This window comes from Hordeum vulgare, chromosome 3H, assembly GCF_904849725.1.
Source record: "Hordeum vulgare subsp. vulgare chromosome 3H, MorexV3_pseudomolecules_assembly, whole genome shotgun sequence".
Taxonomy (NCBI): domain Eukaryota; kingdom Viridiplantae; phylum Streptophyta; class Magnoliopsida; order Poales; family Poaceae; genus Hordeum; species Hordeum vulgare.
Window position 1 is genome coordinate 404,800,680 of NC_058520.1, and position 18,146 is coordinate 404,818,825.

The window sequence follows — 18,146 nt, forward strand, 5'->3', positions numbered from 1 at the left end:
AGAAAAAGAAGTCCGACCGATCGTCCATCTATCGATCCTTGGATCAACGCCCGCCGGTGATGCTGCCCGCTGCCAGCGTGCGCTCTCCTCACTTGGCCCGTGCACCATTTTTGGTTCGCGATTCGCACAACAAGGCCGACATGGAAACTCGCAGGAACGAGAAATCCCACCGGAAGCTCCACCTAGACCAGATCATCAAGCACCGCTCACTGCCAGGGCCGAGCTGCACGAGATCGAGCTCGAAACAAGAACAAGAACAAAAATAAAAAACCCGGAAATTTCTTCGTTCCGTCGGGGCGCCGAAATCGCCCATCAACCATCGATCTTTCCATCGAGACGGTCGCATCTGGATCAACCCGTCTCTCCGCCCGGGAGGGGCGATGAATCATCAGGACAGGTACAGCGCCTACCTACCTGCTCGTCGTGACGTCGCCCTGGCTATAGCTCCCCTGCCCACACTGCACAAAACTCGTTCATGGCCACCTTGATCATCTCTCTCTCTCTCCTCCCGTCCATGTCGAAAGCCATCTCCTCCAAACCCAAACTCAAACCCAAAAGAAACACAACTCGCAAGCCCGGACCGAATTCCGGATTGGAAGCCCAAACAAACCCACACGAATCGAAACGAAATTCCGGGCGGGCGAGAAAAATGCTGCTCGTACCACGACGCCAGAACGCCAACTCCAACTGGCCTCCTCCGTCCGTCTCCATGGAGGCGCACCGTCACCACCACACCAGCAGCAAAATCCAACAGCGAGTCGAGAGGACGGCAACTCCACCTGCACCCACGACGAAGACGACGACGACTTCCATCCATGTAACCACCCATCCCATCCACGACCGCCATCCTCCTCCTCCTCCCGCACGAAAGACGAAACCAACCCAATCCCACGAGAAGAGAAAAATCAGGGCCAGGATCGTTTTTACAACCGGGTCCGTCGCGCTCGTTTCTCGTACGACTTCTTCTTCCGGAGCCCCATTAGAACACACAAAGAACAGCCACCTTCCCAAGCCGAACCCAAAAACAAAGAGGAAAAAAATCCCAATCCCCCCAATCCCGATTTCTCTCTCTCTCCGGCCGCATCTCCGTCCAAGATTTCTTCTTTGCTCCCCCTTCCCCCCGCCGTCTCGGCGACGGCTCGTGGGGAGAGGCGGGGGACGAATTCCCCTCCTCTCCAGTTCGCCGCGGCGAGGGCGGGGCTAGGGTTTGCAGGGGAACCCTCCCCGAATTCGCCGTGATCTCGCCGCCGGGCCGGTGAATTCGGGCGGGGGGAAAGGGTTCGCGTGGGATGATCTTCAAGCGGACCCAGCGCCCGGAGATCCTCAGCCTCAAGCGCTGCAATGCCGAGGCCGAGGGCGGCGCCGGCGAGCGCCGTCCAAAGAGGCAGAGGGGTGACGACTTCTTCCCCGTCGAGCTGCTCGGCCACGTGCCGGCCTCCGGCATCCCTTACGCCGCCGCCGGGTTCCGCTGGTGCGAGGAGCCCGAGGTTGCATCGCCTGCCTGTGCTGAGCCGCCGCCCGCCGCCACGCGCCCGCCTGTTGTCCGGACGTCGCGCGGCCGTGCCCAGGTGCTGCCCTCGCGGTTCAATGACTCGGTGCTCATCGACCCCTGGAAGAAGGAGAAGCCGGCTAAGCCACCTGCGCCGCCCAAGGTCGAGCAGCTCGTTCCCAAAACCAAGCCGCTCTGCCGTAAAGGTGCAATCTTGGATAGGACTTGCGCATTGTCAGAGGTGGACGACGACGAGGAGGCACAGCGTTACCGAGTGTGCCAGAATTTTGTTGCCTCCAGGAAGTACTCCATGTCCCTCAGCACGCTCACCTCCTTGCACGATGAACCGTACAGCCGTTACCATAGAAACGAGTTGATGGATGACGAAGATGAAGAGGAAGAAGAGGACCGGCAGGCACACAAGGAGGACCTTCATTGGAGCACACAGTTTTTGTATGGCGACATTGTGTGGGCACGGCTCGGCAAGCGGCAGCCAGCGTGGCCAGGAGTTGTCGTCGACCCAGCTCGGCAGGCCGCTGCCGATGCAATGCCGCCCCAGCCGCGTGGAGGCGCTGTGCTTTGTGTGATGCTGTTTGGCTGGCGTGCAGAGTTCGGTGACGAGAAGGTACGTTAACTACTGTTTTGTTAGGGCTGGCTGACTTGAATTGGTGCTACTTCCTCTTTTGCTTTCGAGTTTTTTTTTTCTTTTTTTTTTGCTCAATGATCATTTGATGACGCCTGTGTCTTGCAGAAGTATGTCTGGGTGAGGCAAGGAGGGATTTTTCCTTTTGTGGACTACATTGACCAGTAAGTACTTGTAATTCACTAAAAATAACGTATTAATTATTGCATTTAAAGTGCTGCGAAAGCATATCAGGAAGTCCTTTCTATTGGCTAGAAGTAGAAGTAATTGTGCCGAGCTATAGAATAGCACCCACGCATGTGCTAAGAAATATCTGTATTTCCATTTCAGATTTCAAGGGCAGACAGATGTGAGCAATCTCAAACCTGGTGATTTCCAGAGGGCACTAGAAGAGGCCTTTTTGGCCGATCAGGGGTTCTCCGAAGTGCCGATGGATGACAGCACAGCAGGGCAGCCTGTTGTGTGTCAACCTTGTCCAGACGAATTAGAAGAAGTGACTGGCTCAAACGAGCTGGAGGGCCAGGCACAGATTAAGGCAAGTTGACAATTTTTTATATCTGATGCACAACTAAGAAGATATGTATTCACTGGAAATTTCAGAAATTTATCAATATTTCTGCATTAATTTTTGCCAATAAGTTTTTGGTGTTCTATCTACGCATTAATTTTAGGTATATGGTTTATGTTTATCTGCATTCGTATGATTTTTCTTCAATCCTAAACTTTAGACAGGGGCCGAATGCCTGAAAAGTGCATTGATGCATGACTGCAGAAAAATCTTCTAAGAAACATAATCTAGCAGACATAGTACTGTGTGCGTATAAGCAGAATGATAAAATTGAGCATGTTTATGTATAGTGGAGTACCAATGGTTATTCAACTTATTGGCTCTATATGGCTCGCCTTCTGGTTCAGTCAGTGGCCGACCATAGTTAGTAACACCATTACACTTCAGTGCTGCTTGTACTATTATATCACAAAATGGAACTGCTTCTTCAACTGTCATGTGTTGCCCCAATAGATTGATTAGATGTTTGCTTATTGTCTCTACACAGCATTATAGAAGTGAATTGCAGTGTGAAAGTTGTGGAAATTGCTTTCCAAACAAAGAGTCAAACAAGTTGGTATGTGTGATGGAGCAACTTGCTTGCAAACACTGTGCTAGGGTATGCATTCGTGAACCTACCTCACTCTGCGTGTCTTGTCCTTACGGCTTACACTACTTCCTGTATGTGCAGATCTTGAGATCAAAAGAGCACTGTGGGATATGCTTGAAAAGTTGGCAACATAAATGTGACCGAAGATGGGTAAGACATAGTGTAGCTATTAGAGCAATAAATTTATCTTATGTTTCCAACTGTTCAAATTCTGAAGACGGGAGGTGATTAACCAGGTTTGCTGTCATGGCTGTGAAAATTGGATTCACGCAGAATGTGACAAAAAGTGCAGCAACCTAAAGGTTTTTCTCGTCATAATTGTCCTTGGTGGTTTAGTAATTTACCATCGCTAACATGCTCATTTTGATGCTATAGGATCTACGAGACAAAAGTTATTTCTGCCTTTACTGTAGGGTTAAACGTAACTCAAATCTGTCCAGCAAGAAGACAAACTCTCCTGATGATAGGTGAGTTAAAAGGCTAGAGCCACTCGTTTATGCTACAACTCCATATTTCAAGGTTCTGATTTATGACTCTTAAGAGTAACACGTACAATCCATTTGTGAAACAGTAAAGATACTTCTGCACAGAAAGGAAGGAAGCCTGACAGAGTAGGGGTTGTCTGTTTTGATATGGAAGGAACTTACCTACCAAATCTCGAACTGTAAGAACCACTTATCTGAATTACTTTAGATTGTAGGAAAGTTATTCCTACTTGTGACTGGCATGGCATGCCTGCACCACCATAGCTTAATTTCAGTTTTCTCACAATTATGCACACCCAGAGAGATTATTGGTTCCTGTTTTTTGGCTTGAACTTATCTTTCTGCTTGCTCTCGTTCATCGTTTAGGTGGTTTCCGTTCATCTGCATGTAACTCTTACATTTTTCATATACATCTGGACCTACTTATGACTTCTGAAACTATCTTTTTTTTTTTTGCAGGATTTCTTGCCATTGTGTCCCTTGTAAGGGACAAAAGTTTTTGTTCAATGAATGGGAAAGGCACGCCGGCTGCAGAAGTAAAAATTGGAAATCTAGTATTAAAATGAAGGAAACACTGATGCCATTTGGAAAATGGGTTCGTATAATAACAACATCATGCTTTCGTTTCAACCTCTTCCACTGCATATATAGATGCTGTTAGTTCTTGTGCAACTGTATAGTAGTGTTGTAGTTTTGATTTCGATTCCTTTGTTGTTTTGTAGTTCTGTTTGCTTGGGTTATGATTGTCCCACATTTCTCTTTACAGATAGATCAACATCAACCAAGCGTGTGTTCCACATATCCTTCAAAACGCTCCTCTCAGAAACTGAAAAAACAGCAGTTACTTGATTTGTTAAATGGTAACTGAGCATTTATTTTGTACTCCCTCCGTTCCTAAATATAAGTCTTTGTAGAGATTTCACTAGTGGACCACATACGGATGTATATAGACATACTTTAGAGTGTACATTCAATCATTTTGCTCCGTATGTAGACACCTAGTGAAATCGCTTAAAAGACTTATATTTAGGAACGGAGGGAGTAGCCTATAGTATTAGAAGGTCCAGTTCCCAGGAATTTGAAGTAATGGACCTTGAATTTATGTACAGAACCTTATGATCATGTACAAGTAAAATGGACAACCGAAAGGTGTGCAGTCTGTAGATGGGTTGAAGATTGGGATTACAATAAGATTGTGATTTGTAACAGGTATTAAGCTCGTGTTGCTCACATTGTTTTTGTTTGATGTGAATCATTTTGAGATATGGACCAAACACTAAAGTTTGCAATTGACCGCATTCATGTTCAGATGCCAGATGGCTGTTCATCAGGAATGCTATGGTGTGAGCGGTAAGCAAGATTTCACCTCATGGATTTGTAGGGCTTGTGAAACGCCTGAACAAAAGAGGGAGTGTTGCCTTTGCCCTGTGAAAGGTATGTACCTGCTATCCTCTTCTATTTGTGAACTCTTAGTTCTTCCTTTCTACATGCTATCCTCTTCTGTTTGTGAACTCTTAATTCTTCCTTTGAGTGGTAACTGGAAGAAGTAGATTCGTAACAGGAAATAATTCATCTGTACTGCCATTAATATTGAACCTAGGTTTCTTTCTAAGTAACAATAGTGACAACACCACAGCAACTAAATTAAGTTTGTCAAAATCTGATATCGGAAAATCTAGTTGTGACATTCTGTTTTATTGAGCATTTTTGTAATCATTAACCTGGTTCTTACTGGCTTCAACACTTACTTTAGGTGGAGCGCTGAAGCCAACAAATGTTGATAACTTGTGGGTACACGTGACATGTGCATGGTTTCAGCCACAGGTGGCTTTTGATAGTGATGAGCTCATGGAACCTGCTATTGGGATATTGAGCATGGCACCTCTGCTATTTATGAAGGTTGTATACATATTCTGGTGCTATAGCTTAAGTGGCTTAAGATGATTGATCCTGAACAAGTGCTACGTATCTCGTATGCTTGACTACGTTGATCTAATTATGTTCCATTCTTGCCCATTGTTCCAGATGTGTGTCATTTGTAGGCAAATACATGGTTCTTGTACACAATGCTACAGGTGCTCGACTTATTACCATGCCACCTGTGCATCAAGGGCAGGCTATCGAATGGAGGTACAGCTAATACTGATCGCTGCAAGAATATGTTGCTTACGCTATTTAACAATGAAGAAAAGTCCGTAATTTCATTTCTTTTGCTTGCATCTCATGTTTTTTAAACACATCTGAACTTTACCATGTTTTCCATGTATGCAGCTGCACAGCTTGGAAAAAAACGGCAAACAGTCAACAAAGATGATTTCATATTGTGCTCATCATCGGTAATATTTATTAAGTGGAAGCAACAGTAAAGCTATAATTTGTGCACATCTTTTTGTTCAATACTGAAAGTTGGATTATCTTGGATTATTTATTTATGTGCAGGAGACCTAACCCTGATAATGTTTTGATAATTCAAACACCTGCTGGAACTTTCTCTTCAAAAAGGCTTGTTCAGAGTAGTGGCACTATAGCTGCTTCAAGACTGATTAGGAAAGATCTTCCCAATGATTCAGCATCAGAAGTTGAAACTATAGAGAATTTATGTTCTGCAAGATGTCGAGTTTATGTTAGGAAAGATCTAAAGGTATGCTCCTATATTGGATTATATGTTCTTACCATTTTGTAAGGAGATGCCTTGCTTTAAAGTTGAAAGAATAATGAATGCACCTTTATGTTAGCTACAAGGTAAGCCACAAAACTTCCGTTTAGCATGGTAATATAGCCATAATAGCAGCTCTTAACAATAAAGTTCGTGGAAGTGCTTGTTAATTCTAAGGATGTGGCCATTATCTTTTAATGCTAGTGCTACATGAGAATGGGTAACTAGGATAGTAGCGAATGTTACCCCTGTGTTACTAGCAGATAGTCTGTGGTTTCTACTCTCTGTTGTGCTGCACTATGGAATCTAGTAGGAGGGATTTTTACTACTTCCAACCAAGTGTTATGTCTCAGAAAAAAATGCTTTCAGCTAACCGTTACATCCAAAAATAGAGCTAAACATGTTTCATAGGCTTGTGTGAACTTGCAAGATACCTTGGAGCTGGGACACTTAATTCATTTAGCTAGCATAGGTACTAGTTAGAAACAGTGTGGTGATTTATCCAGACAGTTATCAAAGACAATGTTTTATCATATCTGGAGTTTGTAGCTGTTAGAGCATCTCCAATAGATGGTCCAAAATTTGGCGGTCCAAAACCGAAGATGTAAAATTTGGACCGTCAAAAAGTGTGTTTTGGAGCTCCGAAAAAAGCTCAACTCCAACAGATGGTCCAAAAGAGCAACTCCAATAGATGGTCCAATATGAAGATGTAAAATTTCTTAAAACGACAAACTACTAGTCCATTCAACATAGTTCAAACATCAAATTCAACATAGTTTCATACATGAACTTCAACTACTACTTCAAACTAGTAGATAAACTACTCCTCATCGTCGGAGTTGCGGAACTGCTCCCAGAACTCCTCCTTCTCCGGGTCGTCGCACCCCTCCACCTCCTCCTCCTCCGAGAAGTCTACCCAGTCCTCCTCAGAAGAGGACTCGATGGGGATCACCGTCGAGGGACCGGCCTCGTCCTCCTTCTGCTCCGCCTCACGCTTCCAGTAGTGCTCCAGCTCGGCCTGGACGTACTCCGGATGCTCCCGAGCAAACCTCGCCATCGCCTCCTCGTCGGTCTCGCCGGCATTGACGACAACCGACGGCTTCTTTGTCGTCTTCTTCGTCGTGATCTCCTTCATCTTGATGCCCTGCGGCACAAGCATCTCCGCTTCCACCCGACTCTCGATCTCTGGGAAGTTGAGGTGCTCCCGAGGCTTCTCGGCATGCCACACCGCCACGTCGTAGGCACGCGCGGCCTCGTGGGCGGAGGGGTACGTGCCGATCCACCAACGCCTCCCGGCATCGGAGAACTCCACTCCCCAGTTACCGGAGGGCTTCTGCCTCACGCCGAAGAAGCCCGACTTGCCCTTCGGCGCCATCGGAGAGCGGTGGAGCGGCGGCGGCGTGCGGCCGGAGTGGTGGCGGACATAGCCGGGCGGGGCGGAGCTGCGGGGCGGTGGCGGACGGAGCCGGGCGGGGCGGAGCTACGGCGGGCGGGCCGGGGCCGGGCGGAGTTGCGGCGGACGGGGCGGGGACGCACGGGGCGGCGGCGTGCGCTGCGGCCGCGGCCGGATCCGCGGCGGGCGGGCGGCGTGGAAACAGCGGCGGGGGCGGGGCGGGGCCGGATCTGATGCGGGCGGCGTGCGGCGGGGCGGAGGCGGACGGGCGGGAGGTCGCGAGCGGGCGGGAAAGGAAATGAAGTGGCGGTTGGGCGTTCGCAGGTGGCGGCTGGTTTTGGACCAGATGCATCTTGTGATGTAAATTTGCACCGCGAGGTGTTGCATTTTACATCACTAGGAGGCCGCGGTCCAATTTTTTTTACATATGGACCGTCTGTTGGAGCTGCGTTTTTGGCCTCAGACGGTCCAAAAGTTAGTTACTTTTACATTTGGACTATCTATTGGAGATGCTCTTAGCAGTTGGGTTTTTGTGAAATGTCATAGTGGGATGAAGCAGATTCTGACTTTCAGGCTTAGAGTGGATCAGGTAGAAGCATAAGTCACTCATCCCCATTCTCCAGGTGGCGAAGACACTCTGAGCTGTGCTTTATTTAAGCGAAGAAAAAAATGTTTTTTCAAAGAGCACATGCAACAGCCTTCTATAATTGCTTAGCTGAACTCGACTCTTTGCTATCCGACCCTGATTCCTCTTCTTTTCGTTAGTTGTAACCATATGGAGCACATTACTGCAAGACATTCAACCTCTGTTTGCTGTTTACTTTCCTAAGCCCATCGCCTCCCACTGGCTAGATTCTCTGGACTCGACTTCGGTCTAGGACTCCAGTCATGTGCTTGCTTCTTATCTACCTGTCACACTGTTCCTCTGGTGGGGCTTCTTCTGCAGCTCTCCCTGCATCTTCGCTGTTTCTATAAACTGGGAATGCAGGACTAAGGTCGCAGCGATACACGTGACCCCAGAAGGAGTCCACCACAGTGCCCAGTCTAACCGTAATGCAGGTTCCTGGCTGCTGGTTAATGTGCTTGCACCCAGTTCACCACTTGCTGATAACCTTTGTCACATCAGCTTCAGTTCCACTAGGATCATTATATGTTTTCTAATTAATTTTTGTGATGTTCATATGATTTACTCATATGGTGTTGCTCAATAGGCAGTGTTCCTGGCACTTGTCTGCAAAATATAAGTACTGTTGTTGGTTGATATCTTGTATTGATAACCCATTGGTGCGCACATGATTAGAGTTTTCTTGCATGCAGAGATCCCGGGAGGCAGCAATGGCACATCGTGTAAGGGGATATTGTCAACACCGCTGGGATGAAATTGACAGTCTGAATCCACGAAGGGTAATTTTATGATTAATTCTATAATGTATGCATGCTTATTAGATATCATTTCCCATCATTTAGTCAATTTTTCTTATGAAGGAAAACTTTGTACTCTGCAGGAAGAGAGGGATCCGGAATCTTTTTCTACTTTTACGGAGCGTCTACGTTATCTTCAGGTTACTATATGTCTGTTGGCTTTCCCTTGTAGCTTTATATTTGTTGTATGAATCTAATTATTTTTTCTTTATTTCAGAAAACGGAACATAGTAGAGTATGCTTTGGTAGATCAGGAATTCATAGGTGGGGACTGTTTGCTCGTAGGGACATTCAAGAAGGAGAAATGGTACTCCCTCAAACACTATATATGTTATTAATGGAACCAAACATATAAAATAAAACCGTGTCATTACAACCAAGCATATGTACTGTTCAAGTGCTCCCAGTTCTGAAAAATATTTCCATGGCATTCCGCCGTCCTACATGCAGTCTTCATTAATACGCTGCCGCCCTCATTCAAGAAATTGCTCATGGTTAACTTTTTTTCTTTCCAGGTTCTAGAGTACCGCGGTGAGCAGGTCAGACGAAGTGTTGCTGACTTACGGGAAGCACAATATCGTGTACAGGGAAAAGATTGTTATGTGAGTCATCTTCCATACCAGTTCACCTGTCCTGTGGTGTATCTGAGTGTTTTTTTTTCTGTGAAATAACATTTATATCTACAACACACATGCTATTTGGCCATCCCAACTGCTGGAAGTCAGTCACGTGTCGTATAGATTATATGGATTTATGATGAATTATTTTAATAGCTTCTGGTAATACATCTAACGTTAACTACATTTATGCTGTCCTTTTTCCTGACCAGCTTTTCAAAATCAGCGAGGAAGTGGTTGTTGATGCCACAGACAAAGGAAACGTGGCACGCTTGATTAATCATTCTGTAAGGATCATATTATTAACTTCAAATCTACTTAAGATTTTAAATAATATGTACCTGATGTATTGTTATTTTTTCTGCAGTGCACGCCAAACTTTTATGCCAGGATTATGAGCGTGGGGCATGATCAAAGCCGCATCGTTCTAATTGCCAAGAGAAATGTTTCTGCCGGTGAAGAGCTAACGTATGTTGTATATGATTAAACTCCATGATTATCGTTGTGTTTCCGCAAGGAGGCAAGTAGACTAAATATGTTTTTATGTTCTGTGTCATTTCTAGGTATGATTACCTGTTTGATCCTGATGAGGCTGATGATTGCAAAGTTCCTTGCCTGTGCCAGACTGCTGACTGTCGGAAATTCATGAATTAGGTTAGAGTAAATGTCAATGGGCATTGTCATAGTTTTCTTTTTTGCTTTAGCATTTTCTTGGTTCATTGGTGATAAGTGGTATATATTACCTTGTTCTCTCCTACGCCCCAATTTTTTTTCACTCTAGTCTCTAGGAATAAGTTTAGTCAGCTCGAAAGCATGAGCTTCTATTCCTGTAAATGCTTCTAATGTATCCACTATAATCAATTTTCTGCAGTGCCAATTTTGATTATGTTCTCATTTAGATATCACATATTAGTGTACTTGGCGTGTCTACATCAGAAATGATTGCTCTTGTCGTACCGTGCAAATTACAGGTTTGATGGTCTAAGTGCTCGTTTCTTCATGAAAAACTACAAGTTTTTAAAGTACTCCAGAAACACTACAAGCTTTCAAAGTACACCGGCATGAGATCTGTAAAAAAAATTCGCCGGGATATTTTGGCATGCAGACTTTCAGACATTGGGAGCATGTGCATGAGATATTTGATGCACCTATTAATTTTCGTGGAAGGCGCATGCTGATGCTATCCACACCCTTAGAACAACTCCAACATGCCAACCCAAACAGACGTTACTTTAGTCCGTTTTTGTCTATTTGAATCGGCCGTCCGTTCGATGTTCGTCCAATTTAAAATTTGGATATTTGCCGGTGTGGTTGGCTGGCCATCCTTTTTTAATAAATATGCACACGTTTTACATTATTTGATAAGTAGACATAAAAAAAATAGCATAGTTTCACAACCAAATAAAACATAGTTTTTTTTTAAAAAAAGTTTTACAAACCGAATAAAAATTAAATTATCTTAAATACATATGAATTTTTTTACATTTATTGGTTGCCAACATGAGCCCAGATATGTTCAACCAAATCATTTTGCAGCTGCATGTGAGTTTTCCAATCACGCATTTCATAATAAAATTGGACGAACTGTTCAAACGTTGCTCCTCTTCCATGCTCAGGCACAACATTCTCACCCTAAAGCTGGAACTCTTGATCATAGATACATTTCGGACGCTCATCTTCTATGATCATATTGTGCATAATAACACAAGTTGTCATCACCTTCCACAGCTTCTTGGTGCTCCAAGTCCTAGCAGGGTATCGAACTATGCCCCGTCGAGATTGCAAAACACCAAAGGCACGCTCGACTTCCTTCCTAGCATTCTCTTGCTCTTGGGCAAATCTTTTCCTCTTCTCTCTGACAGGGTCGGAGATTGTTTTCACGATAGTGGTCCAATGAGGATATATACCGTCACCCGGTTAGTATCCTTTGTCGTAGTTGTGGCCGTTGATGATAACATTTACCGGTGGGATGTTGTCTTCCACAAGCCTTGCAAACACCGACGAGCGTTGAAGCACGTTGATATCATTATGTGCTCCGGCCTTGCTGAAAAAAGAGTGCCAGATCCATAGATCTTGTGAGGCCACAACCTCAAGTATGACAGTGCAAGCCCTGACATGGCCCTTATACTGCCCTTGCCAAGCATCCCTGGGAAGTCCCTACTAGCATTCATCGCCAACAAGCGGGCTGTATCTTGAGGAGTCGACTATCTCAAGTACTCAGGGCCAAACACAACAACCACAACCTTGCAAAATCTGTACATGGACTCTAGGGATGTAAACTCGCTCATACAGAGTACTCATCATTGAGATCACCGGGTACTCCGGATGCAAGCATCCGGATGGCTACAATGCATTTCTGATAAGATGAGAAGACAATCTTTCCAAGGGTGTCCTATTTGCACTCGAAATAGTTATCGTATCCGACCACCCCCTCTCTAATACGGTTAAAAACATGCCTAGCCATACGGAGACACCACCGGAATTTCTAATGTTTGAACAACAGATTGGTTGTGTCAAACTAGTCCTTCCAAAGAAGGAAATGACCGCTCTATCGATTATGATTCAACGTCGGAAGGTGTCCTAGGATTGAGCGACCGAACAACGGCCGCTGGCTATTAAGGTGGTGATGGACCAACACGGTAGCCAAGATCTCCTCCTGAGCATCGGATGAGGAATCATCGGAGTCACAAAGTAAATTGTGGAACAAGAACTCGTCGACAGAGTCCATTTTGTACCTTGGCAAACTGTCAAACAGCTTGCGGGCGTCGTCGAAGGAGCTTGCCGGCGAAGAGATGCGCGCCTCCCTTGGATTAACTGGCTCCCATGGAGAAATTCCGGCGGCGACGACGGTGGTGACGGCGAGGCAACGATGTGGGGGGGGGGGGGGTGCCGGCACCGGCAAGTGGGCGGTGGCGACGACACGGAGAAGGTGGGCGAGGGTTTGCTATCGATATGGGTGGGAGTGGATGACCAATGTGCCATCGACTAGAGGACGAGGGGGGGGGGGAGTGGGCGGGTGCCGCGCGCGTCCGTCTCATGTCCGCGCGGACGCAAATCAGGATGAAAAATGGGTTAGGAATGTCCGTTTGGATCGCGCGTTGGGCTGACTTTTCTGTTCGCCGCGACCCAAAAGGACGTGCACGGACGAAATGGGTCAGCGCGTTGGAGTTACTTTAAAGAGTGTTTTGAGACTTTACACTGTGTTGTTCAAAGACATGCATGTTTTGGTATAGCACAAACCATCTCGTGAAAGGGTAAGGGCATCTCCAATGCGGATCACCGAACAGATGCATCAAATGCCCGTTGACTTATATGGACGAGTTCGTGGACATCGGCGGGGCGCCGACCATCCAATGTTAGTTCTTAAAATATCCCCTATTTTGAACTTTTCAAAGACAAAATTCACATGAACCTAAACTAAATAGCAGAGGTGACCTTGTAGGCAGTAGGCATGGCCTTCAAGTCTACTAGGACCGCCGTGGTTGTTGTCGTTGCCATCGCTGCGACGCTTTGGGAGGTCAGGCAGCTGCGACAACATCTATCACGAGTCGTGGCGGCGCTCTTTATAGATCCATCGTGCGTCCTCCTCCACCTTGAGCCACACCTTCTCCTCCTTGCATGTGGCATGCTCTGAGCGACTCAGACATTGATATCCTGCAAATGCATAAGGTTTAGTTACAGTCTTTTTGCAGTTATATTATCAATCCCACTGGAAGCACGATAACTGGACTTTGTCCTTTATGGAGAATTATGAAAATATGTGTGCAAGTTAGTGGTAGACATAAATCAAAATGAAGGCGGAAGTTTGTGATAATTTTGGAGTGAAGTGCGAAGAAAAGTAAATACTACAACAACAACAACAAAGCCTTTAATCCCAAACAAGTTGGGGGTAGGCTAGAGGTGAAACCCATAAGATCTCGCGACCAACTCATGCTTGTGACACATGGATAGCAAGCTTCCACACACCCCTATCCATGGCTAGTTATCCTTCAAATCTCTCTTTACGGACTCCTTCCATGTCAGATTTTGTCTACAGTGACCTTTTCTGACATTATGAGCATGTTTTAGCCATCCGCTATGCACTGGAGCTTGTGGAGGCTTGTGGTGAATATGACCGAACCATCTCACACGATGTTGGACAAGCTTCTCATCATTCGGCACTACCCCAACTCTACCTCGTATGTCATCATTACAGACTAGGTCCTTCCTTGTCTGGCCACACATCCATCTCAACATGCAGATCTCCACCACACCTAACTGCTGCAAATGTTGCCTTTTAGTCGACCAACACTTAGCGCCATACAACAATGCGGGTCGAACCGCCATCCTATATATCTTTCCTTTTAGCTTTTGTGGCACTCTCTTATCACACAGAATGCTAGAAGCTTGGGGCCACTTCAGCCATCCGGCTTTAATTTGATGGTTCGCATCTTCATTGCTATCCCCATCCTTCCGCAACATTGAACCCAAAATATCGAAAGGTGTCGTTCTGAGGCACCACCTGCCCATCTAGGCTAACCTCATCCTCCTCCTCATGCCTAGTAGTACTGAAACCGCACTTCATGTACTCGGTTTTAATTCTACTAAGTATAAAACCTTTCGATTCCAAGGTTCGTCTCCATAGCTCTAACTTTCTGTTGAGCCCCGCCCGTCTATCATCGACTAGCACCACATCGCCTGCAAGGAGCATACACCATGGGATATCTCCTTGTATATCCCTTGTGACCTCATCCATCACCAAGGCAAAAAGATAAGGGCTCAAAGCCGACCCCTAGTGCAGCCATAGGAAGTCATCAGTGTCGCCATCACTTGTTCGAACACTTGTCACAACATTATCGTACATTTCCTTGATGAGGGTAATGTACTTTGCTGGGACTTTACGTTTCTCCAAGGCCCACCACATGACATTCCACGGTATCTTATCATAGGTCTTCTCCAACTCAATGAACACCATATGCAGGTCCTTCTTTTGCTCCTTGTATCTCTCCATAAGTTGTCGTACTAAGAAAATGTCTTCCATGGTCGGCCTCCCAGGCATGAAACCAAACTGATTTTTGGTCACGCTTGTCATTCTTATTAAGCTGTGCTCAGTGAATCTCTCCCATAGCTTCATTGTATGGCCCATCAGCTTAATTCCACGATAATTAGCACAACTATGAACATCCCCCTTGTTCTTGACTATTGGTACTAATATGCTCCGCTTCCATTCTTCTCGCATCTTGTTTGCCGAAATATGAGGTTGAAAATCTTGGTTAGCCATACTATCGCTATGTCCTCGAGGCCTCTTCATACTTCAATGGGGATACAATCGGGTCCCATCCCCTTGACTTCTTTCATCCTTGTAAACCCTCATTAACTTCCGACTCCTGGATTTCGCCGCACAAAATGCCTGCTCGTATCATCGAAGGAGTCGTCTAGTTCAATGGTAGAGCTCTCACTCTCCCCATTAAACAACTTGTCAAAGTACTCCCGCCATCTATGCCTAATCTCCTCGTTCTTCACCAGGTGTTGATCGTCTCCATCCTTGATGCATTTGATTTGGTCAACATCCCTCGTCTTCCTCTCTTGGATCTTGGCCATCTTATAGATGTCCCTTTCTCCTTCCCTCATGTATAACCGCTGGTAGAGGTCCTCATACGCCCGACCCCTTGCTTCACTCACAGCTCGCTTAGGCGCCTTCTTTGCCATCTTATACTTCTCTTTGTTGTCCGCACTCCTATCCATGTATAGGTGTCTGAAACAATCTTTCTTCTCCTTAATTTCCTTATGAACATCATCATTCCACCACCAGGTATCTTTAGCTTCGACTCTACTTCCCCTGGATACTCCAACCTCCTCCGAGGCCACCTTACGAATGCAAGTCGCCATCTTCATCCACATGTTGTCTGCATCACCTCCTTCCTTGAAAGGGCCCTCCTTAATGACCCTCCCTTGAACGTCTGAGCTACCTCTCTCTTGAGCTTCCACCACTTTGTTCTAGCGACTTTGGCTCACTTGTCTCGCTGGACACGAATCCAAAAGCGGAAGTCAGCAACCACAAGCTTATGCTGAGGGAGAACACTCTCTCCAGGTATCACCTTACAATCTAGGCACTCACGCTTGTCTTCTCTTCTCGAGAAGATGAAATTAATCTGGCTAGAGTGCTTACCACTACTAGAAGTCACTAGATGTGATTCTCTCTTCTTAAAGAGGGTGTTAGCTACGATCATGTCCTAGGCTAGCGTAAAGCTTAAGATATCTTCTCCTTATTGATTCCTGATGCCATAGCCAAAGCCCCCATGCACCCCTTCAAAACCTGTGTTAGATGTGCCCACATGGCCATTGAGATCTCGTCCTATGAAGAGCCTCTCGCTAGTCGGTACACTCCTAACCATATCCTCCAGGACTTCCCAGAAACCCCTCTTGGTGTTCTCATTGTGGCCTACTTGCGGGGCATACACACTGATAACATTGAGAATGAAGTCCCCAACTACCAGCTTGACCAGAATAATCCGGTCCCCGCGTCTCTTGACGTATAACACTCCATACTTGAGGTTCTTATTGATCAAGATGCCTACTCCATTTCTGTTTGCAGACATCCCTGTGTACCGCAGCTTGAAGCCAGTACCCTCCACCTCCTTCGCCTTCTGGCCCCTTTATTTGGTCTCTTGGACGCAAAGGATATCAACACCTAGCCTCACCACTGTATCAACTACTGACCGAAGCTTACATGTTAGAGACCCTACGTTCTAGCTACCTAAGCGGATCCTCCTAGGCTAGGCTAGCTTCCTTGCCCTTCGTACTCGTCGAGTCAAGTGCAAAGACCCTTCTCATTTTCCACTACACCCGGGCGTCGATGTAGCGTGCCACTAAGGATGTGACGACCCGATCCTTGCTCACTTGCCACCTGAAAGGACGTGGATGTCGCCTAGAGGGGGGGGGGTGAATATGCACTTTAAAATAATTATGGTTTAGGCTTGAACAAATGCAGAATAAAACTAACGTTTAATTTGTCAAGCACAAAACCTAAAACAACTAGGCTCACCTATGTGCACCAACAACTTATGCTAAGCAAGATAAACAACTAAGTGATAACAAGATATATGACAATAAACAATATGTCTATCACAAAGTAAAGTGCATAAGTAAAGGGTTCGGGTAAGAGATAACCGAGGCACGCAGAGACGATGATGTATCCCGAAGTTCACACCCTTGCGGATGCTAATCTTCGTTGGAGTGGTGTGGAGGCACAATGCTCCCCAAGATGCCACTAAGGCCACCGTAATCTCCTCATGCCCTCGCACAATGCAAGATGCCGTGATTCCACTAAGGGACCCTTGAGGGCGGTCACCGAACCCGTACAAATGGCAACCCTTGGGGGCGGTCACCGGTACCCGTACAAATTGCTCGGGGCAATCTCCACAACCTAATTGGAGACCCCGACGCTTGCCCGAAGCTTTACACCACAATGATTGAGCTCGGAGACACCACCAAGCTTCTAGGACGCCAAAGCATCCACGAAGAACAATCTCTAGGGTACTAAGTACCAAAGGGTAATAAGCTTCTCAACTTCTCACTTCCACGTATCACCGTGGAGAACCCAAACCGATGCAACTATTGCAATGGCAAGAACACACGAAGTGGTCAAGTCCCTCACACTCAAATCCCTCCACAACAACAAAAGCTATGGAGAAATATGAGAGGAAGAACAAGGAGCTCACAAAGAACTCCAAGATCTAGATCCAAGGGGTTCCCCTCACATAGAGGAGAAAGTGATTGGTGGAGATGTGGATCTTGATCTCCTCTCTCTTTTCCCTCAAGAACTAGCAAGAATCATTGGAGGGATTGAGAGTTAGCAAGCTCTAAGAAGGTCAACAATGGGGGAAGAACACGAGCTCAACGGATAAGAAAAGACCAAGGGGAAGAAGACCCCCTTTATATAGTGGGGGAAGAAATCCGACCGTTACCCCCACTTACAACCCGAGCACAACGATACTACCGCTAGCCCCTGGCGGTACTACCTCTAGACCCTGGCGGTACTACCTCTAGCCCTCGCGGTACTACCTCTAGACCCTGGCGGTATGTACTACCTCTAGACCTTGGCGGTACTACCTCTATACCTGGCGGTACTACCTCTAGCCCTGGCGGTACTACCTCTAGACCCTGGCGGTACTACCTCTAGCCTTGGAGGTACTACCTCTAGATACTGAAACTGCTCTAACTTTTGCATACAGACTCCGAATTCAATGAAACCAAGTTTGTTGGAAAGCCAACGACATGGGCTAACACAATCTTGATAGAAATA

The 18,146-nt window shown here is 46.1% G+C and overlaps 1 protein-coding gene across 1 annotated transcript; it reads left to right on the plus strand.

Annotated features, from left to right (window-relative positions):
- Window positions 1-451: 451 nt before the first annotated feature.
- Window positions 452-10,760, plus strand: LOC123443998 (histone-lysine N-methyltransferase ATX4-like). Its single transcript, XM_045120592.1, has 23 exons — window positions 452-2,114; window positions 2,241-2,296; window positions 2,463-2,667; window positions 3,188-3,298; window positions 3,371-3,439; window positions 3,526-3,591; window positions 3,665-3,756; window positions 3,861-3,953; window positions 4,234-4,369; window positions 4,541-4,634; window positions 4,884-4,983; window positions 5,084-5,208; window positions 5,528-5,673; window positions 5,800-5,904; window positions 6,046-6,110; window positions 6,214-6,415; window positions 9,141-9,227; window positions 9,329-9,385; window positions 9,463-9,552; window positions 9,761-9,847; window positions 10,075-10,149; window positions 10,230-10,330; window positions 10,426-10,760. The coding sequence occupies exons 1-23, from the start codon at window positions 1,290-1,292 to the stop codon at window positions 10,514-10,516; spliced, it is 3,078 nt and encodes a 1,025-aa protein (XP_044976527.1). The 5' UTR covers window positions 452-1,289; the 3' UTR covers window positions 10,517-10,760.
- Window positions 10,761-18,146: the final 7,386 nt, after the last annotated feature.